Source organism: Bos indicus x Bos taurus, chromosome 19 (genome assembly GCF_003369695.1).
Source record: "Bos indicus x Bos taurus breed Angus x Brahman F1 hybrid chromosome 19, Bos_hybrid_MaternalHap_v2.0, whole genome shotgun sequence".
Taxonomy (NCBI): domain Eukaryota; kingdom Metazoa; phylum Chordata; class Mammalia; order Artiodactyla; family Bovidae; genus Bos; species Bos indicus x Bos taurus.
Window position 1 is genome coordinate 29,022,895 of NC_040094.1, and position 21,786 is coordinate 29,044,680.

At 47.8% G+C, this 21,786-nt stretch overlaps 2 protein-coding genes and 1 pseudogene across 2 annotated transcripts in view; 1 reads left to right on the forward strand and 2 right to left on the reverse strand.

The window, feature by feature from the left end:
* Positions 1-1,860: 1,860 nt before the first annotated feature.
* Positions 1,861-4,184, reverse strand: RNF222 (ring finger protein 222). Its single transcript, XM_027517793.1, has one exon. The coding sequence runs from the start codon at positions 4,019-4,021 to the stop codon at positions 3,386-3,388; it is 636 nt and encodes a 211-aa protein (XP_027373594.1). The 5' UTR covers positions 4,022-4,184; the 3' UTR covers positions 1,861-3,385.
* A 14,445-nt stretch (positions 4,185-18,629) lies between these two features.
* LOC113877577 lies at positions 18,630-19,373 on the reverse strand (annotated as a pseudogene).
* Positions 19,374-21,020: 1,647 nt separating this feature from the next.
* Positions 21,021-21,786, forward strand: part of NDEL1 (nudE neurodevelopment protein 1 like 1) — a 52,013-nt gene continuing 51,247 nt past the window's right edge. Inside the window, exon 1 of the mRNA XM_027517790.1 lies at positions 21,021-21,093. The gene's annotated coding sequence lies outside the window, so the exon portion shown is untranslated. The remainder of the gene's footprint in view (positions 21,094-21,786) is intronic.

The following is a 21,786-nucleotide window of genomic DNA, read 5'->3' on the forward strand; positions in this document are numbered from 1 at the left end:
TACATTTACTTGCTCAGATATCCAAAAATGCCAAAGGTGAAGAGAGAAGTTCCTTTCCAGTTCCATCATTTTCTCATCCCCTTCCACAACTGATCACTCTTTCTAGTTTTTTTCAAATCTTCCCAGTTGCTTTATGCACAAATAAGCAAATCGGAAAGTAGATTCTTTTTTTATTCTTTCAGCTGTGCCCCACAGCATGTGGGATCTTAGTTCCCTGACCGGGGATGGAACCTGCATTGGGAGGGGGGAGTCCTAATCACTGGACAGCCAGGGAAGTGCCCTGGAAAGTAAATTCTTATTCCTCCACTTTCGACACAAATTGTATAATCGGACATCCAGCATTCCACCCCTTGCCTTTGCCCATTGGCCATTGGGTCTTGCAGACTTTCCGGGTTGGTTTGCAGGTCCTTCCTTGTTCTTTTCACAGCTGCGTGATATTCTCTGCATCGCTTGTAGGGTTTTCCCGATTCCTGGTTTTTAGGAACAATAGTGCAATTGTATAACATATGTTGATTCCCCAACATGCAAGCATATCTATTGGATACATTTCTAGAATTTCTGGGTCCAAGTGGACAAATTTCCCTTCCTATTTTTTTTTAATATTTATTTGGCTGCACTGAATCTTAGTAGGAGCATGAAGGATCTTTAATCTTCGTTGAGGCATGTGGGAACTATTTCTCTGACCAGGGATCGAACCCAGGCCCCCTCCATTGGGAGTCTTAACCACTGAACCATCAGGGGAGTTTCCTTCTTAGGGGTTTTATCAATATACCTTGCTACTGACCCCACCTGGGCTTCTCAAGTGGCACAGTGGTAAAGAATCTGCCTGCCAATGCGGGAGACACAGGTTTGATCCCTGGGTGGGGAAGATCCCCTGAAGTAGGAAATGACAACCCACTCCAGTATTCTTGCCTGGAAAATTCCATGGACAGAGGAGCCTGGTGGGCTACCAGGATCGCAAAGAGTCAGACATGACTGAGCACGCACGCACACAAGCACATCAGCCTCACCTCTGTCCCTTGGCTTTGGCAATAGTGGGTTTTGAAACCTTCAGGGTTTGACAGTTGAATAGGGTGAAAATTGAGATGCCAAGCAGAATTGTAACTTGCATTCCTTTCACAAATGTGGCTGAGTAGATGTTTAAGAGCCATTCAAATCTGAGTTTTCAGACCATTTTTTCATCTAAAATGAACAATCCTAGAAGTCCAAGCTCAGCACTTTCCACATGTATCTGCAATTCATCTTAAATTTTTGAGAAAATATAGACCTTTATTAAAAAAAAATAACAGCTTTTGACATTCTTTGAAAATGAAAGAAGTTCCATCTATAAGTCACTGCTGAACAGTATGGAAACGCTAGAGGTATTTTGAAATTGACTTTTGGCAAACACGATAGAGTCTGCAAAGACTTAAAATCAGGTCCCCAGAAATTCATGACACTGTTTAAAGCAGCCTGGCTGTGATTAAAACGGATTCACTAGAGTCTTTGTAAATTTAGCATTTTATTTCCTATAATAAATATTTTCCCCATGAATTCACCTGTACTTCCCCCAATAGCACCTGTGTTCTCTTGACTTGAAAATATCAGAAGGAAGCCCAGAGGTGCTTTAGATCAACTCACCCTGTGCCCTGACCCCCCCCTGCAGTGTGGGCCCCCTCCCCTAATGGTCCCCAAATGACCACATTACGGACAGGCTTTTAGGAACCAGGTGAGTGGCAGGGTGGGCTTCCCATGTGGCTCAGTGGTAAAGAGTCTTCCTGCCAATACTGTAGATTCGGGTTTGATCCCTGGGTCAGGAAGACTCCCTGGAGAAGCAAATGGCAACCCACTCCAATATTCTTGCCTGGAGAATCCCATGGACAGAGGAGCCTGGTGGGCTATAATCCATGGGGGTTGCAAAAGAGTTGGACATGACTGAGCCACCAAACAACAACCAGAGGCAGGGCTCTGTCTTTCCCCACATGTAGCAAGCTCCGCTGAGAGAGGCATGCACTGTGGAGGGCATAGCTGCTGGAACACCTGGGCTGTGATGAACCACCCATTCGAGAAAGCTTGGGGTTTTTGCTGTTTTTAACCCTAAAATTAAGATGATGGCCCATTGACTTGTGGGCCTTAATAAACACGAAATAGCTGTTCCCAAATGGCTCACTCCCCAGATAAGGCCCAACCTGAGCCTTTTCTAGTGTCCTCCTCAAGGACCCCCAGCTCAGGTGGCATCCCCAGGTGACATGACCTTGACCAGCGGCTGATAGCAGCTGGGTTCCGTGTTCACTGAGATAGAAGCGTCCCTGCCAAGCACAGCTGTTTTCCTCCCCACCCTTCCTCACCCAGCCCAGCCTGGGAATCCACCCCAGGAACTGGCCTGGCTGGTGTGGCCTCTAATGAGTGGTTGGTCACAGGCTGGGCGGGAGGCGGGAGCCCCCAGGGGCTCATGTGCCCACATAGTTCTCAGCTGACTCAGGTCCCAGCCACCAGGCAGCTCCTGCACTGCCCACCTGGCAGGCCATCCTTGAAAACCCCAGGACTCAAAATCTGGGCCATTGTTGGGCTGGGAGGGCTTGGGGAGCCCTATAGCTCTGTTCGTGGGCCATTCCGCTGGCCTCTACCTTTGTCAGCAAACCCCTAATTCCCGACGTGGCCTCAGCTCCCCTTTTCTGTCCCTTCTCCTAGCAATTCTGGGCCGCAGCCCCTGAGCTCAGCCTCTCCCGTAGGGAAGACTTTCCAGACTGGTGGTTCCAGGGGCAGGAAGGCGCACACCCAACTGTGGGGGTCAGAGGCAGGGGGGCGGGTGCTGAGATTCTGGGGAGCACATGTGCCTTGGCCCCTGTGCCACCCCATCCCTTCTGACTGTTCCTGGGAGCACGCCAGGGATCCTGGCCCAGAGTTCTGACCTGGAGGGGTCTCGCCTGTGGGCCCCTCCAGCAGGAGGTGCCCCGACTCGGAGTCCCACCTGGCTTTGGGTAGGTCACCTGGCACATGGGGACACCCACAGGTGGGGCAGCTACCCACCCCACCCCCAAACTCGCTGGGTTCTAGCCTCGAGGAGGGACGCGTATCTGCTGAGGTGTACCCCCGCTGTGGTTTCTGAGTAGGGGCATCCATCACTTCCTCCCCAGCTTGGAACCTGGAGTTTCCTTCTCAGCTCAGAGTTCCCCTGCCCCACCCAAACTCTTGCCTCAGAGGTCCTGCCTCCTGGTCCTTTCTGATCCCTGCTGGGAGCAAAGAGCCGGGTGATGCCAGTCAGCACCCTTACACCCCATCTCTGCCCCAGGCTGCCCCTGAGGCTCTGTTGGCCAAGGCCGCACTGAGGCCCCTCCCAGGCCACGGCCAGCCTGGCTGTGCGAGCGGGCAGCTTCCAGCGGGGCTCTCTGACTGGTGCCCCCACTCACGCCTGCTTCCTCACCAGCAGCACCCAGGGGAGGATGGCGGCCACCACGGCCACCACGGCGATGAGGGTGATGAGCAGCAGGGCCCGGGAGCGGCAGCAGAAGGACCGGGTGGAGCTGGGCGCCAGGGAGGCCCCAGAGAGCTCTGCCAGGCTGCGCCGCGGCAGGACGCTGTCCTGTTCCCCGAGGGGCATCCCATGGCGGCTGATGATGAAGATCTGTGGCTCCCGGGGCAGGCTGGGTGGCGGGTCCAAGGGCAGCTGGCCACCCTGGCCCGGGGTTGATCTCCAGACTGGCTGGGAGAGGGCCAGGGGGTTGGCGTGGCCCAGGGCATCCGGCAGTGGTGAAGGGGGCAGGCCCACGGGCACGGCCAGGATCTGGGAGCTCTTGTCCAGCTTGGCAGGCCAGCGGGAGCTCTTCCTGCTGAGGAAGGTGACGTAGCGGCAGATGGGGCAGACAATGGTCCTCTGGACCTGGCCATCCACGCGCGTGGACAGGAGGTACTTGACCAGGCAGTCATGGCAGAACACGTGGCCGCAGCTCAGTGTCCGGCTGGCGCCCTGCAGCTCTCGGAACTTCTCATAGCACACGGGGCACTCGCTGCCCGAGCTGTCCTTGCTCTCGCCCTCAGACATGGCCGAGCAGGAGGGCAGGGCCCTCGCTGTGGGCGGGAAGGGTTGAGCATCAGCGCCTTTTCTGGCTTGGTTCCCCTGCCTGCCTCCCTGCTGCCTCTCCTGCCACTCCTCCTCAGGGGCCTCCCCGAATCACACCAGGACCCTGGGGAGGAGACGAGAGGGCACTTGTGGAAGGGGAGTTGGGGGACTGACAAGCAGAGATCCCAGCCACCCCTACTGGAAGGAGGTGTGCGGAGGCCAAGGTGTAGCCCCCTGATCCCTCACCACCACACGTGTGTCGCCTGTGGTCTCCCCTCCCCTCTCCCTGGTCCCAAGCCCACAGTGGAGGCAGCAGGACCCATTCCCCAGGGGAGGCAGGTGGCTAAGCCGAGGTTGCCCCCACTCCGCCTGGTCCAGGCTCCAGTGGGGGCTGTGTGTTGTGCCCATTGTGGCTGTTCTCCAGAAGAGCCTCTGCTGCCACTCCATCTCCCTGCTCAGGCTGGCTGACCCATACAACTGTCCTCAGCCCCTGGCTCCCATCCCTCTATGCTAAGTGCAGCTGGAGAGCAATGAGGGATTTGAGAACAAAACTCAAAACTTACATCCAAATGCCGGCTGGCCAGCCGCGCAGTCACCTCAGGGAGCTGTGGGCTCCTTCCTCCGCCCACCACAGCTCAGTCATCCTTCAGATTCTTCTCGGCAGCCTGCCCAAGGTTGCGAGAGAACCTTCCAATCAACCTCTGTGAAGGCAGGTTTTCATCCTTTGAGGATACGTCTGGTATTTGGAAATAGCCAAAGGTCACCTGGCGCCCAGTCTGGTAAAAGCAAATGAATGCCCAAGTGGCACGAGATTATTTTAAATCAAAGACACAGAGTCACCATGAAGTGACAGGTGGGTTTCAGATGTTGTCTGAGAGCTGGAGAGAGGCTCCAAGGACGCTCTGAGCAGTAGCGGTGTTGTTGGGTTAAGTGCAGTTCCCCAGGTGACGATTTGACGGGAAGCCCCTGTTTGGGTGTGTGACGCAGTGCTGGTGTTCTCATTCCTCCACGCGTTCCCAGTATCGCAGCTGTGTCATCTAAGTCCATTTCCAACAGCCTGTTTATTTATCTATCTATTTATTGGCCTCACTAGGCAGCGTGTGGGATCTTACTTCCCTGGCCAGGGGTGGAACCCATGTCCCTGCACTGGGAGTATGGAATCTTATCCACTGGATCGCCAGTGAAGTCCTAGAACAGCCTCTTTAGAAGGACTGTGATCAAATGGTCACGTGATTGCGTGGTCCTGCTGAAGGGTTACTGATGTGATATATTCTTCCATCAAAACACCCCTGGACACACTGAGAGCTAAAGTGGTGTGTGGCAGCCCCCAGACCTGAGAGATGGCATTGTTATTGTTTAGTCCCTCAGTCGTGTCTGACTCTTTTGTGACCCCACAGACTGTAGCTTGCTGGGCTCCTCTGACCATGGGATTCTCCAGGCAAAAATACTGGAGTGGGTTGCCATTTCCTTCTCCAGGGGATCTTCCTGACCCAGGGATTGAACCCACGTCTCCTGCATAGCAGGCAGATTCTTTACTGCTAAGCCACTGAGAGATGACATAGTGGGAACAAAACTAGTTAATGGGGAAGGACAGACGAGAATTGGTTCAATCACCAATTGAATGCTCTCTTCCCTGTTAGCTTGGTTCCAAGCCCATTTTGCCAAGTTGAAAATATCCCATAACCAACAAAGGGCACAAATATGTAGAGGTGGGGGTAGGGGACCGGGCACCCTGGTGGCAGCACCAAAGCCTTTGCAGGTGTTTTCAAACCTCGATCTCCAAGGTGGTCAGTGTGGCCTCCAGGCCAGGGGAGGGGGTTCAAGTACTCAGACCCTGAAGCTGCCTTCAAATCCTTGATATGCCCACTACTGTCTGTATAACCTATTTGAGCCTCAGTTTCCCATCTCTAAGGTGGGGTTGATAATAATAGTACTGGCTTTTTCTCAGAGTTGTCCAGAGTGTTAAGTGAGGTGCCATGAATGAAAAATCTGGCACATAGTAAATGCTCAATAAATGGCTGTTGTTCCGTCACTAAAAAGTGTCCAACTCTTTGCAACCCCATGGACTGCAACACACCAGGCTTCCCTGTCCTTCATTATCTCATGGCAAACTCATGCCCGTTGAATCAGTGATGCCATCCAACCATCTCATTCTCTGTTGCCCTCTCTCCTGCCCTGAATCTTTCCTAGCATCAGGGTCTTTTCCAGTGAGTCAGCTCTTCACATTAGGTGGCCAAATATTGGAGCTTCAGCTTCAGCATCAGTCCTTCCAATGAATACTCAGGATTGATTTCCTTTCGGATGGACTGGTTGGATCTCCTTGCAGTCCAAGGGACTCTCAAGAGCCTTCTCCAGCACCACAGTTCAGAAGCATCAATTCTTTGGCGCTAGATGTTGTCAATCAGGCTCAGTCCTTTCTCCTCCTAGCACTTGCCTTCCCTCTCCTCCCCAGATGTTTCTTATCATGTAGATGACTAAAAACACTCATGCCCCTGACAAAGGGTAGCTCCCCTGGAGTTAGAATAACAACCAGAAAAGATGACAATGGAGTAGCTAAGTGATGGGCAATAGGTTAAGTTGGTGTTCCAGTGTCTCAGACATTTCTGTTTCATAACATGCAGCTATCTAAACAGGTTTTTCTCAGGATGACCTTGATTTTCTTAAGCTGACCAACTGCTAGCATGTCCCCCTGCGTTTCATAACTCCCCAGAGGCGTATGGTGGCAATTCCATCCGTCCACCTATCCATCCATCCATTCATTCATGTATCCAGTTATTCAACAATTACTTATTGAGTGTTGCAGGCTAGGTACTGAGCCAGACATTGGAAATAAGCAGTGATTAAGAAAACCCTTCAAGGGTGTTCCCTGGTTGTTAGGATTGAATTCTGGGCTCTCACTGCCATGGCTTTGATTGCTGATCAGGGAACTAAGATCATGCAAGAGTGGCATGGGGGTAAGTGTCCTTCATGAAGCTTTTAGAATCTAGTGGACATTTGTAAAGTTCTTGAAGAGAGATTTTTTTTTTTAAAGGAGGAATGATGATCAATACCCTAAGTTGTTTGGAAAACTGAGAAGTGAGGTATCAAGATAGGCAAGAGAATAGAGCAGATAAATTCAAGAATGCTGGAGGGGAAAGGATGTTGGAGGTCATTTAGTAAAATCGAGTGTTATAGATGAAAAGACCTGAGCCCTGGGAAGGGAAGTGACTTGTCTGAGGTCACCTTGGGGAGGGGTTGGAGAGGGAGATGGGAGTGGGGAGATATTCATTGATTTCCTAGAGAGTGTAGAAAATATTTGAATCAGTTGATAGATTGGGTGAGTAGATATTAGCTGCAGCAGGAAGCGCTGTCCTCCTTGGGTTGAGCAGGGGAGCAGAGAGAACTGAGTTTGAGAAATAATGGGACGTGGGGGATGCAGATGACATCCCAGATCCCTGCTGATGGCCTCCTGTGCAGTCCCTTCCCATCCTGTGCTTCAGGAGAGCCTTGTCCTCCATGTCTGGGCAAGGCCACCCGTCCTCCATCCCTACCTTCTTGCCTTCCATGCTCAGTCCCTCCCTTTCTCTTCATATCATTTCATTCTCCATCCTTGAGTTCTTCTTCTGAACCTGACTCTGTCTCAGGTGCTGGGGAGAGGGCAGCAGAAGAAATCTGAGGAACATGCTCTGATTGGGGCACAGACTAGCTAAATGAAGGGGAAGACATTATATCCGAAGGCATTCCCGTTGGTGCTTCAGGAAATTTTGGGGAGAGGAGGGCTGGAAGGTCTTCCTAGGTGAGGTGGGACCAGTGTCCAGCTAATAATAAATAATTACAACAGCAGCTATTTATTGAACACTAATTGTGTGCTTGGCATTCTGCATCCCTTCCTCATTTCATCGTCAACAGCTCCAGGAGGTAGATATTATCTCTGTTTTACAGACGAGGGAACCAAGGCTTAAGTAACTTTGTTCAAAGCCAGGCTGCTGGGACTTCCCTAGTGGTCTAGTGGCTAGGACTCTGAGCTCCCAATGCAGGGGGGCCGGGTTCAACCCCTGCTCAGGGAACTAGATCCCTCATGCTGTAACTAAGACCCAATGAAGCCAAATAAAGAAGCCAAAAAAAAAAAAAGAATAAACAGTATACAGTGGGAATTAAAAGAAAGTCCAGGGCAGATCCAGGGTTTGAGGCCAGGTCAGCCTGGCTACACTGTGAACCACCCCATCCACTGAGAATGTGCATCCATGGAGGGTGTTCCAGACCTCGAGTGAAGGAGTAGGTGAAGAATTGAGAGTAAGATAGCATTACTAGGAGGTCCCAGCCTTTATGCCTCTACAGAAACACCAATTTAACAAACAACCAAGGATGAAAATGCCTCCTGAAAACTCCAGAATCCAGTTGTATATGTTAAATATGTACATCTTGTTGAATGTCAATCATACCTCAATAAAGTTTTTTTTTTTTTTTAAAGAATGATGAGGAAACCTGTATGGGAAAGTGACCCTCCCCCAAACTTCCCTCCTCAAAGTGACTGTAACTGGAGCTGCCCCTCCAGCTATGAGAGGCAGGGGGAGGGGGAGGGCTGGCCCAAGGGTAGCCGACCCCATGAAGCCCCAGTGCCTGGCTTCACCCACAGCAGCAGCCCACCACCCATCTTGAGGACTGGTGGGGGGTGTCACCAGCTCAGGTGACCCCCACCTCCCCACCTTGGGACAGTGAGTCTGTGAGGCGGGGTGACACTTGTGCGCACCTAGGTTTCCCTCCTGGATTCCGAAGGCTTTATAGCTTCCACTGTCTCTCTCACACACACACACACACACCCCTGGCATCAGTGCAGAACTCTGCCAAGCTCCTTCCCTGCCCCCAGCCCGGCCCCCAGACTCACTTTGGCTAGGACCAGGGCGAGCAGCATCCACCTCTCCACCCGCAGGCCTCCACAGAGCAGATCTGAGCCACCCAGAAGCACTGGGCGGGCGGCACGTCCTCCTGCTGCTGTTACTGTGACAGCTGCTGCTGCCGCGGCCGCCGAGGCATTTGCTAATGACTGAGCAGGTCTGGAGGCCAGCGCCGGGAAGTGAATGTCGCCCAACCCGTTTGAGGCCAGGAGGCTTTGGCGTTGCCCAGGGGTTTGGCCCCTGTTGGAGTCAGGTGATCTTGATGAAGATGCTCAGAGAGGAGGGTTCCCCCACCCAAGGAGGAGTACAAGGATGGGTGCTGGAGACAAGCAGAGGGTCTCAGCATGGGGGCAGTGACCCAGGACCCATCCCCAAAGATGAGTCTCCACGTCCCTCCAATAATGAGAAAGTCATACAGTCCTCCAGCCTCCAGAGTTCATTTTGGTGATCCTCCGGTTGCTTCCTGCTCCCTTGCCATGCCAGGGCGCAGGGCGAAGGGCTCAGATCAGCCTCAGTAACTCTTTGCCACCCAAAGTCATACACAAATATTTGGGTGATGTGCTTATATACACTTGTCCTTCATCTCACACTCAGAGGGGCTCAGAGCTCCAAAGATCAAACACCACAGGGATAAAGAAGGAGGCAGAATAAAACCAATAAAGGAGAACTGTCCCTGATACCACGTGAAACAGAAGTAAGTTTCAGAACAGTCTGTGTGACTCTATGGAAATGATAATATATGATCGTTTTTATAGAGGAAAAATCTGGAAGTAGACACATCCAACTTGTTAGTGGTTATCACTAGAGAAACTTTCTGACTCATACATTCCTGTGATCGTTGAATGTATATTTCTTTCATGATCAGAAAAAAATAATCAAGAATAAGGCAGGAGTTGGGACTTCCCTGGTGGCCCAGTGGTTAAGAATCTGTCTTGAAATGCAGACTGGGGCTTCCCTGGCTGTCCAGTGGTTAGGACTGTGGGCTCTCACTGCCACAGGCCCATTTTCAGTCCTTGGTGGGGGAACTAAGATGTCACAGGCTGTGCCGTGAGGCCAAGAAAAATTATATTACCTACTCTATAGGATTGTGATGATGATTAAATAAATGGATACAAATAATGTGCCTGAACCTACAAAAATGGGAGGAAATATTTGCAAATGATATGACTTATAAGGGATTAATATCCAACATATGTAAACAGCTCATACAACCCAACATCACACACACAAAAACCCAAGAAAATGGGCAGAAGAACTGAACATTTTTCCTAAGAAGAAATGCAAATTGGCCAACAGGCACACAAAAAGATCTTCAGCATCAGTAGTCATCAGGGAAATGCAAATCAAGTGTCCGCTCAGCCCATTGCAGGCTGCCCTGTTTGGTTCCAGGCAGATCAGGGGTATCTGGGGGTTTCAGTTCATTCCTGCCCCCATGAGTTTCCTGGACTCACCCCCTCCCGCCAGGCTGCCCATACCTCTGAAATCTCAGTCTTACCTGTTCTCTATGGCCGACCCCCTGGCTCTCCTTCCATCCTTACATAGCCTGGGGCTGCTGGTACTCAGGGGAAACCTGGGGCCTTTGAGCAGAAAACAGGCCCTGCCAGGGCACCCGGCTTGGAAGGTGGACAGGGGCTGCTTTCATTCCCAAGACCCCCGCCCCTGGCCCTCAGCCCCCTCTGTCCAACCTACACTGAAGCAGCCACAGAACATGTTCACGGGTGTTCCTCTTCATCCCTTCCCTCCCTCTAGACTTCCGTGGCTCCCCACTGCCCTCGGTACACGGCCCACCCTCCTCAGTCCGCACATGAGGCCCACACTGCCTTTCTCACACGTTTTCTGGACAGTCCCCTTGCCCTGGGCCATCTCAAGCCACGCAGCATAGCCGCAGGGCTGGCTTCTAGTTCAGATCCCTTGAGGCCTTGGGTTTCTGGGGCTCTGTGATTTTTTTCCTGCCTTTTTTTGTCTGGCTGCAATGCCTTTCTTCCTCATCACTTCCCCGCTGGCATCTTTAAGACCTTGAAGGAGGAGTTCCTAATTCATCTCTGTTGACTGTAGCACAGGGTCTTGTGTCTGGCAATAGTGTTTAATAAGTCAGTGTTTGTGAAATGAATAAATCCAACTTCTCAAGCCTAGTTTATGTGCATGAGGTGTGTGTGTGTGTGTGTGCACGCCTGCACACGAGTGTGTGAAGTTTAGGCAATCAAGTCATTTATCTTCTATTTTTTTTAATAGTTTTATATATTTATTGGCTGCACAGGGTCTTCCTTGCTGCCTGGGCTTTTCTCTGGTTGCACAGAGTGGGTGCTGCTCTAGTTGCCATGCTCAGGCTTCTTGTTGCTGTGGCTTCTCTTGTTGCAGAGCACAGGCTCTAGAGCACAGGTTCAATAGTTGTGGTGCACAGGCTTGGGCTTAGTAGCTCCATGACATGTGGGATCTTCCTGCACCAGGTATCGAACCAGTATCTCCTGCACTGGCAGGCAGGCAGATTCTTTACCACTGAGCCACCAGGGAAGCCCCTACCTTCTATTCTAATGGCTTTTGGAATCCACACCAAAATTCTCCCCACCCCCTCAAGTCATAATAGATTGAGAACTTCCGGTCTGGCTGGAGATGGGAGGATGAGCTCACCACTGGGTTAGAGCCTTACTTAGGCACTGTACACCAATGTTGTCTTTGAAAAAGCCTGATCTCTGGCAGATTCTCCAGGAGGTGAGTCTGGGAAGGGGAGGGAAGATGGGCTAGGAAAGAAGGAGGGACAAGTGATGGAATCTGAGGTTTTTAAAGAAGAAATCCCCCAGGGAAAACTTAATCTAATGGTTTGTCTTGGTAATTTTTGCCACATCAAAATATTGCATGTACAACTGTTGATTTTTCTTAAAAACAAAAATAACAAATAGGAGCCATATTTTAAACATAAATATTTACTCTCACCTCATTCTGAGCATCCATACTGTGAAATCACAGGTCTGATGTTCTAATCATATTTTTAATAAACAGCAATATGAATACATACTAAGTAAAAAAAAGATTCACTTGGGTACCACCAGAAGTGGTGGCGTGCATAGGCCTCTGAACACGCTGATCTGAGACGTGCACGGACCTTTGCACACCCTGATCTGAAACGTATGAATGAGGATGACGACCCTGGGAGCTACAGAGGCTCAGGATGGTCTCGGAGCTGAGAGAGTCCACTTCAGGACTCTTGAAGGCTGAGCCCAAGGCTGGTTTCAGTGCTTGACAGCCCACTGGCCGGGAAGCCACAGAGTGGGATCAACCAAAAGAATCCTGCGCAAAGGAGAAAACTAGCTTGGACTTGAGGATGAAACTGGCAAGGACCGACGGTGACTCGAGGGTGCTGCGGGCTGCGGGAGGAGGCCGAAGGGAGCAGGGGTGGGGCACCGGGAGAGCAGGAAGGCTGAGTCAGGTCCCAGTCGCGTACGAGCCGGCGTGGATTGCGTCCTGCAGCTAACTCACCTGGGCTGCGTGCGCCCCCGCCCCATTCCCTGCACCGTCGTAAAGCGCCGACCGCAGGGGCAGAGATGCTCTGGGACAGGTGGGGGGAAGGGAAGCTAAAGATCCGGGAAGCTCGGAGATTTGGAGATTTGTTCGCCGGGAGGTTCGTGGAAGGGAAACTTCTCACTTCCTGGGGGTGGTGGCAGCTGCAGGAGAAAGACTGTTTGAAATCAGCTCTTTGTTGGAGGATTTTCTCAGCCTTCACTCTTCATCCGGAGCTGAATGCCTCCCAGACAGCTGAGAGTCCTCAGTGCTTGAGACAGGTAAGGCCAGGGTCGGGGAGGAAAAAAATCAGGAATCAGGAGAGGAAGAAAACAAATTTTTTTAAAAAATAAAAATAGCGATTAGTGTTGAAAAAAAGTGGAAATTTCGTAAAAGCACACATGAAAACATCAGCTTTGTGCCACCTCTACAGATAAATATAAATACTTTGATGTTTATTTTTTCAGGTCCTATATATAATATATATGTAGCTATGCTAAAAATAATTATATATTATGTGTAATTATAGCATGTAATGATTTTAGAATAAGTGGACTCATACTGAATAAACACTTTTAGGACCTGATTTTTTCAGCATCTGAAAACTATTTTCTTTTACACCCTTATTTTGAATGGATTGTTGTTGTTCAGTTGCTGAGTTGTATCTGACTCTTTTGGACCCCATGGATTGCAGCATACCAGGTTTCCCTGTCCTTCACTATCTCTTGGAGTTTGCTCAAACTCATGTCCATTGAGTCGATGATATAGTCATTTAACTAATGTATCTATTGATTGATATTTAAGTTTCTAGTTTTCCCCTATTATAAAATTTTCTGTATAAGTGGGTTTTTTTTAATTGCAAAATCTTGGTTTTATTTCCTTTGTCAAACCTAAAAATAAACAGCCAGTTATATTGCTAGCAAAAAAAAAAGTTTTTGTTTTCTTTTTTCCAGAATAGTAGAGAAATTGCAATTTGGGGCAAGAAAGCTATAGCAAAAGTCATAGGCAAGTCCAACAAAGGAGAGGAATGTTACTTTGTAGAGCAAAAGGAGGCAGTTGGGAGGAGTTAATTTGAAGAAAGTCCATTGGGGGAAAAGAAGAGTCAGGCTGGTGGGCACTTCCCATTGGCTGGGCTGGTTGCTGGCCAAGGAAAATTCTTCCTATTGGGGTCTGTAATTGATGTGGAGTGGTAGCATGTGAGTTCTCCCTTCTGGCCACCCAACTTCATTTAATTAAGTTAATTAATTTAATAGCTTTTGGCTACACCACAGGGTATACAGGATCTTGGTTCCTTGATCAGGGATCCAACCCATGCCCCTTGTAGTGGAAGTGGGGAGTCTTAACCACTGGACCATCAGGGAAATCCCTCAGCTTCATTTTAAATGAGGTTTCCTGGGAATTCCTTGGCAGTCCAAAGGTTAGGACCTGAGTTTTTGCTGCTGAGGCCTTGCAGGCCAGCCAAAAAAAAAAAAAAAAAGAGGTTTCCTTTCTTCTGTTTCACACTTTAAATAATTATTAGAAATGGAACTGAGGAGTCAAAGTATAATATAATTCAAAGACGTGGTAAAAATTGTCAAATTCCCTTTCATAAACTGTGCCAATTTAAACTTCCTCCAGTAGCATTTGAAATTGCCTCTTGTCTCACTCACCTTGCTTGGGTATTATAAATTGGTCTTTACCCCTACTGTCCCCAATACATTCAAGAAAGTAGATGGAGAACTGGAAACAATTTTTTTAAAAAGAACTAAGTAGAAATTCTAGAATCGAAAAATATAATTCCTTAAAAAAACCACAACTCTATAGATGAGTTTAACAACAGGTTACTATTTTTATTGTTGTTGTTGATTATTTTTTGGCCACACTGTGTGGCTTGTGGGATCTTAGTTCCCTGACCAGGGATTGAATCTGTGTCACAGCAGTGAAAGTGCTGAATCCCAACCACTGGACTGCCAGGGAATTCCCAGGTTAGACATAACAGAAGACAGGATTAGTAAACTGAAAGCTAAGTGGGCAGAAAATACTCAGTCTGAAGGATGGGACTGCGTTGAGGGGGAAAGATGGAAAATACAGAAAAGAGCATAAGAGAATATGGAATGTGATGTAAAGATCTAAATACATTTAATTTGACTCATTTAAGGAGAGTGACTTGTTCAGAAGCAATAGATGAAGAGTTATGGATCACAAATTTTACAGTATTAGTGAAAGACATTAAACCACAGATTCAAGAAACTCTACAAATCTCCAGCAAAATAAATACCACCCCCCAAAAAAAATCGCTACCTGACCACACTGTAGTAAAACTTCTGAAAACCAAAGTCAAAGATAATTTTGAAAAATTGTCTGAGAAGAAAAGACACATTACCTTCAGAGAAGCAAAATAATAACATCTCATTTTCAAGATAAATGATGCAATCCAAGAGAGGGTGCATGTCAAGAATACATGTTATAATCTTTTAAGGACTGAAAGAAAATAGCTGCCAATCTAGAATTTTATTCAGAGAAAAATATTCTTAAAAAATGTAGGTGGAGGGACTTCCCCGGTGGTCCAGAGGTTAAGACTGTGCACTTCCAATGCAGGGGGCAGGGTTTGATCCCCGTTCAAGGGAACTAAGATCCTACGTGCAGGGTGGCTTGGCCAAAAAAAAAAAAAAAAAATGAAGGTGGAATGAAGAAGTTTACAACTGAAAATAGAATTCACTGCTGAAAGAGCTTCACTAAAAGTCCCTAAATAAACAAATGATACTACTAAATAATTTTCTTTTTTTATTTTTAATTTTTATTGGGGGTAGAGGACGTTCTTTAGGCAGAATGAAAATGATACCCGTGGAAGCAAAATCATACAGGAATGAATGAATGACAGGAGGGAAATGAGTGGGGAAAATCCATGAGTGTTGATTGCATAAAATAAAAATAATATCTTTAGAGTTTAAAAATTCATAAAAATTATAATACTTGATGAAAATAGAAAGCAGGAGGAGGATAAATGGAGTTAAATTGTAATATTCTTGCATTATTCTGGGAATGGGATTGCTTGATAACCATTAAAATGATAGTGTACTAAAAATAATAAAACTATAATTAGGATAATGGAAACAGCAATAATTTTTAAAATCTAATTCAAAAGAAGGTAAGAAAGGTTTAAAATAGGGACATTTCTTTAAAATGTCTTTGACTAATGGTATTTCTTCTGTTATGAGCTTACCTATATCTATTGCATAATACTCTGTTTAGATATTTTCCTTCTGTGATTGACTTTAGATGGATATAAACATAGGTAAATAGAAATATGTCCATGTGAATTCTTTCTTATACAGGTCAGTTTTAAATCTTTATGCCTTGTTTATAACTCTAAGGTCTCGGTTTCTCCACTTGCTTTAATGTTATTGAAAACAGAAATGGTCAAGTCTTAGGCTTTGCACCCCTGATGAGCTGAACTGAATTGAGGTCAAGGGACTAAGCAAACATGAAGTGCTGTATTGCTGTCATTTAGACAGCAAGGAGGAGAAGGCAATGGCACCCCACTCCAGTACTTTTGCCTAGAAAATCCCATGGACGGAGGAGCCTGGTAGGCTGCAGTCCATGGGGTCGCTAGAGTCTGATACGACTGAGCGACTTCACTTTCACTTTTCACTTTCATGCATTGGAGAAGGAAATGGCAACCCACTCCAGCGTTCTTGCCTGGAGAATCCCGGGTACGGGGGAGCCTGGTGGGCTGCCGTCTCTGGGGTCGCACAGAGTCGGACACGACTGAAGCGACTTAGCAGCAGCAGCAGACAGCAAGGAGTTATCTGAATCAGTGACAAGAATAACGAATGGTGAGTGTTGAAGGGTAAAGAAGGAAGAGAAATAAACTGCTGGGAAAAACTACAGAAGTCCCAAAGAGAAGGTTTAGCCCCTGCAGACAAGTAGCCGCCGCTCTGGGATGGGATGCCTGGAGCAGAAACTTGTGATGCATAGCTTAGCATGACCAGAAGGTGGCGCTCTAAAGCCATCCGATTGCTCTCTGAACTTCCAAAGTTGAGATTTTGCTTGAGGACCTAGAAAGCGGAAACTGAGGCGGGGAGGGCCCCAGAGCCCTAAATTTTTGTCTCTGTTCTTTCTCTAGAGGCAAACCCCCCCAGATCTAGAGCCCTGCTGGGTTCTTTGTCTATACTTATTTTGCTTGTGGGTCTGTGTCTTGCGCTACCCATTCAATTCAATTTGGACCAAGGCTAAAATCTTGAAGAGCAAACCAATAACCTGGTTCTCTTGTGAAAATGCAAATTCTAATTCAGTGGGACTGGGGTGGGGCCTGAGGCTCTGCATTTCCAGTCAGCCCTCTGGTGATGACTCAGGCTCAGTATTTCCAAAACTTTGAACAGGCTAACTACAAAACTCCCTTCTCTGTGAGACATAGAGGTGGGAGAGTTTATAGCTTCCTGAAATAAAATCCCACTGAAATGCCTTCAAGTTAAAGTTGGGCCAGTTGTGTGACCTCTTTGGGGCTCAGTTTCCTCATCTGTAAAATGGGAATAGCAACAGCCTTTACTTGGAGAGATATTTGAGGGTTAAAGCAGGATATTATATGTAAATCACTTAGCACACAGGAATTCTCTGCAGTGGACACACCGATTCCACTGCAGAGGGTGTAGGTTCGATCCCTGTTGGGGGAGGTAAGATTCCATGAGCTGTGCATTGCGTCCAAAACAAAACACACTAAGCACAGAGCCTGGCACCCAGTAAGCCTCAACAAGACCTGGGGTATACTAAGAGAAATGTGGAGGTGGGCAGACTTGGTGGGGTGGTAAGTTGGAGGGAACAAGAGGTGAGGGGCAAGGACTTCCCTGCTAGTCCAGTGGTTAAGAATCCTTGTAATGCTAGGGAATAGGGTTTGATCCTTGGTTAAGGAATTATCACTTCATGGCAAATATATGGGAAAACAGTGGAAACAGTGACAGACTTCATTTTCTTGGGCTCCAAAATCACTGCAGATGGTGACTGCAGCTACTAAATTAAAAGACGCTTGCTTCTTGGAAGAAAAGCTATGACAAATCTAGACAGCATATTAAAAAGCAGACATTACTTTGCCAACAAAGGTTCGTCTAGTCGATGCTATGGTTTTTCCAGTGGTCATGTATGGATGTGAGAGTTGGAACATAAAGAAGGCTGAATGCTGAAGAAATGATGCTTTTGAACTGTGGTGTTGGAGAAGACTCTTGAGAGTCCCTTGGACAGCAAGGAGATCCAACCAATACATCCTAAAGGAAATCAATCCTGAATATTCATTGCAAGGACTGATGCCGAAGCTGAAGCCTCAGTACTTTGGCCACCTGATGTGAAGAGCTGACTCACTGGAAAAGCCCCGGATGCTGGGAAAGATTAAAGGCAGGAGGAGAAGGGGATGACAGAGGACAAGATGGCTAGATGGCATCAGTGACTCAATGGACATGAGTTTGAGCAAGCTCCGGGAGATGGTGAAGGACAAGGAAGCCTGGCATGCTGCAGTTCATGGGGTCGCAAAGAGTTGGACATGACTAAGTGACTGAACAACAACAGGGAACTAAGATCCCACATGCCATGGAGCAACTAAGCCTGTGAGCCTCAACTGAGAATCCTTGCACCACAATGAAAGATCCCATGTGCTGCAACTAAGACCTGATTCAACAACAACAAAAAAAGAAGTTAAAAAAAAAAAGAGGTGAGGGGCGATCCTTACAATGTCATCTCAGCTATCAAGATATCTGTCATCTGAAGAAAAGGGGACCAGGGAGCTGAGGACAGAAAGCCAGGAGGAGGGCTGCTCTCCCAATCAGGTGGCAAACCTTAGGCTGCTTTTGAGGGAGATTTATGTATTTTGCAAGCTACCCAGCCTTTCTTCTAGAGATGAGGGCAGGAGCAGGATTTCCAGGCAGCTCGAGCTACAGCATTCAGCATCTTCCCCCACTTCACATCTTTAGTGCTTTTAGGGATTGTGAGAGGAGCTAAGAGGAGCCAAGGATCACCCAGGTCCTGCCTTCCTGCAAGGCTTTGCCACAGCCTGCAAAACTGTTGCTATGGTGACCTCAGCCCAGGTGCAGGAGTTTACCAGAATGCTTTAAATAGGTTGGTGTTACCATAGCATCTTTTTTTTTTTTTTGCACTGAAGATACATATTTTAACAGCTTTACATGTAATATTCATATATAAAAAAACTTCAAGTGCTTTCAATTTAAAAAAATCTTAAAAATTCCAAAATAAGGCATTTAATATTTGAAAAAAGTACAGATGTACAAAATGTTATTCTGTCATGAAAGCTCCACACCAACATTATACACTTGGGGAAAAAATACAAATAGAATATATTACAAATTTATGTAAGCAATAACTTAGTTCATACCATGCAACAAAAAGTACATTCATCGATACACAAGCTTTTGTATGTTCTAAATTGAAGGGCTTTTTCCCCCCTGCAGAATCCTTAAAACCGGTGGCACCTGAAATATGTTAGCCTTTCTACTGAGAGGTAAATTACAATGATGAAGAAGATTAACAGACCATTTGTGTATTATGAATCATTCCAGCCTTATTCAACAATGGCCAAAACTTTCTCATATTCTCATTTGTTTTCCTGATAAAGCTGTGCTGCCTGATTATTGGCTGGACTATTTGGATTTAGTTCATCCAGCAGAGACTAAATTGGTGTTAAGATAGAAGGTCGGACTCCACCAATTCTGAAGGATATCTAAACACCTAACAGTTGGCATTTTATTTGGATATTCTTCAGAAAATTTTATTACTAGTTTAAAAGTACCATCTTCAAAGAGTGTCCCTTCTGGTCCAAATATAACTGCATTGCACTGCAAGATGTTTTCAGATGGTGAGCTACTGACACCCACAGGTGAGTCCTCTTACCATCAACTGAAGTCCTGCATAAGCCTCCTGTAGGCTGGAGACACGGAGAAGGCAATGGCAACCCACTCCAGTACTCTTGCCTCTGAAAATCCCATGGGCGGAGGAGCCTGGTAGGCTGCAGTCCATGGGGTCGTGAAGAGTCGGACACGACTGAGCGACTTCCCTTTCACTTTTCACTTTCATGCATTGGAGAAGGAAATGGCAACCCACTCCAGTATTCTTGCCTGGAGAATCCCAGGGATGGGGAAGCCTGGTGGGCTGCCATCTATGGGGTCGCACAGAGTCCGATACGACTGAAGTGACTTAACAGCAGCAGCAGCCCCAGGCTGGAGACAACATGCTCCTGAGCTGCCCTGAGGTCAGTCTGAAACCTTCATAGCATCTTAAAAGCCCATGAACATTTATGGACTAACTTCCAGTGCTCTGGTAGATGCTCCTGGGGAAAGAGAGACAAATCTACGCAGCCCTTACCCTCCCTGGGTGACCTTGGGGAGATAAACAGCCCGATGGGAAGGAATTATCGGTGAAGGGCCTCAGTCGTAGTTCTTAACCGTGGTGCTTCTCCTACACTGTGGGACTTAGTGACACATTTGACCTGCAGCCACTGTGGAGGCAAGAAGTGACTCCAGACCAGGGTGGCCTGACCTGCCAAAAACTTAAGGAGTGGGTCAGATTTGGAGAGGCAGAAAGGAGGGGGGATGCCACAAACCACTGAAGGGAATGATTGGATGTATATGAAGCCAATTACACATGTTATCTCATTTAAGTCCAAACAACACCATGAGGTCAGTACTGGTGTTACCTCCATTTCATTTTGCAAAGACGAGACACAGAGACACACAGCAGCTCATTCAAGGTCTTGCCACCAAAAGTGGTAGGTGGAGGCTACCACTATCTGACTTCCCATTGTTTCTCTGAAGTGCCACATGTGTGCTTTGCCAGGTTCTGGGCATCTCCTGTGTGCTCAGTTGCACAGTCGTGTCTGACTCTTTTGCAATCCCATGGACTGTAGCCCACCATGCTCCTCTGTTCATGGAATTTTCCAGGCAAGAATACATGGGTTGTCATACCCTCCTCCAAGGGATCGTCCCAACTCAGGGATTGAACCTGAGCCTCCTGTGTCTTCTGCATTGCAGGTGGATTCTTTACGCAGTGAGCCACTGGGGAAGCCCTACCCTTTATTTATTATTTTTGGCTGCACTAGGTCTTTGTTGCTGCACGTCTTTCTCTAGCTGTGAGCAGGGGCTACTCTCTTGTGGTCCACGCGCTTCTCTTTGCAGTGGCTTCTCTTGTTATGGAGCAGGGGCTCTAGGGCACTTAGTGTTTCAGCTCAGTAGTTGTGGAGCATGGGCTTAGTTGCCCTGGGGCATATGGGATCTTGGTTCGAGGACCAGGGATCGAACCTAGGTTGGCAGGTGGATTCTTACCACTGAATCAACAGGGATCCTGCATCTCCTACCCTTCATGTGGGAAAGCTCTCCTTCTCGCCTTTCCCCTCTAATACAGGGCTGGAGACAGACAAAGGGGAAGCTTGAAGTTCTGGCTAAAGAGTTAGGGCTTGAGTTTCTTTTTCTACTTCCTCAATGCTGAAGTCTTGCTCAACAGCAGCTGAGCAGTGGGGCTGCAAGGTTGCCTCACTTCTAGAAGGCCGGCCGCAGCCTTCCTGGCCCAAACCCACTTCCGGTCTTCGTGCCTCTTTTGTCACAAGGTGATTCTCACACTTCCTGTTGATTTCCACTTTGTTTCAGCTGCTTCAGCTCCAGCCACTTTGCGCTGCTGTTTATCTGATCTGCGGGGCCTGGGACACAGGACCAGGTATGTTGGGATGGTGGGGGCTGGGGGGGTCAGCTTGGATAAGGTCAGGGCCAGATCAGGGCCAGAGTGGGGGGCTCCTGGTGGACCCTTTCTGTTCATTGTGGGGGACTGTCAGAGGCTGGGGTCAGTTTGTGAAGTTGGTTATGTCCCTGTGAAGGATGGTACCAGGGGTGGCTTCCTGAAACCACATCATCTGACCTCTACCGCCCCTAAAATCTCATCACCTTGATTTGGTTGTGTGTTACATGAGCTGCCCAGGTAACATTTTTCTAGGCTGTAGAGAGAGCTTCTTGAGTTCTGACAGGCTTCTCTGGGATTGACTTTGACACAGCTGGTGTGATGCCTGAAAGTTTGCTGAGCTGACCAAGCTGGGGCTTGTGATTAAGTCTTGGCTCCTTGTCTTACTGATGGGCAATTCACTGTCCTCTGAACCTTTCTGGTCTACACAGTTCAAAAATGTCTCTGTTTTGTGGGATGTTGGTGATGCTTAAGCAGGACGATGACTGTGAAAGTGTTTTGTAAACTGTAAGGTGGCATTCTCAGGGTGTGAGGTTACTTTCATTTTCTAAATGGAACTAGATACCTTTTTTTCCTGATAGTGGTAATTGGTGAAAATCTAAACAGAGAAAGGGAAAATTTTTACATAATTCCAGCCCCAGAGATTATTAGTGACACTGGTATATAAATTTCTAC

Coding starts and splice junctions, on each gene's coding strand:
- RNF222 (XM_027517793.1), bottom strand. CDS start 4,021: ATGTCTGAGGGCGAGAGCAAGGACAGCTCGGGCAGCGAGTGCCCCGTG.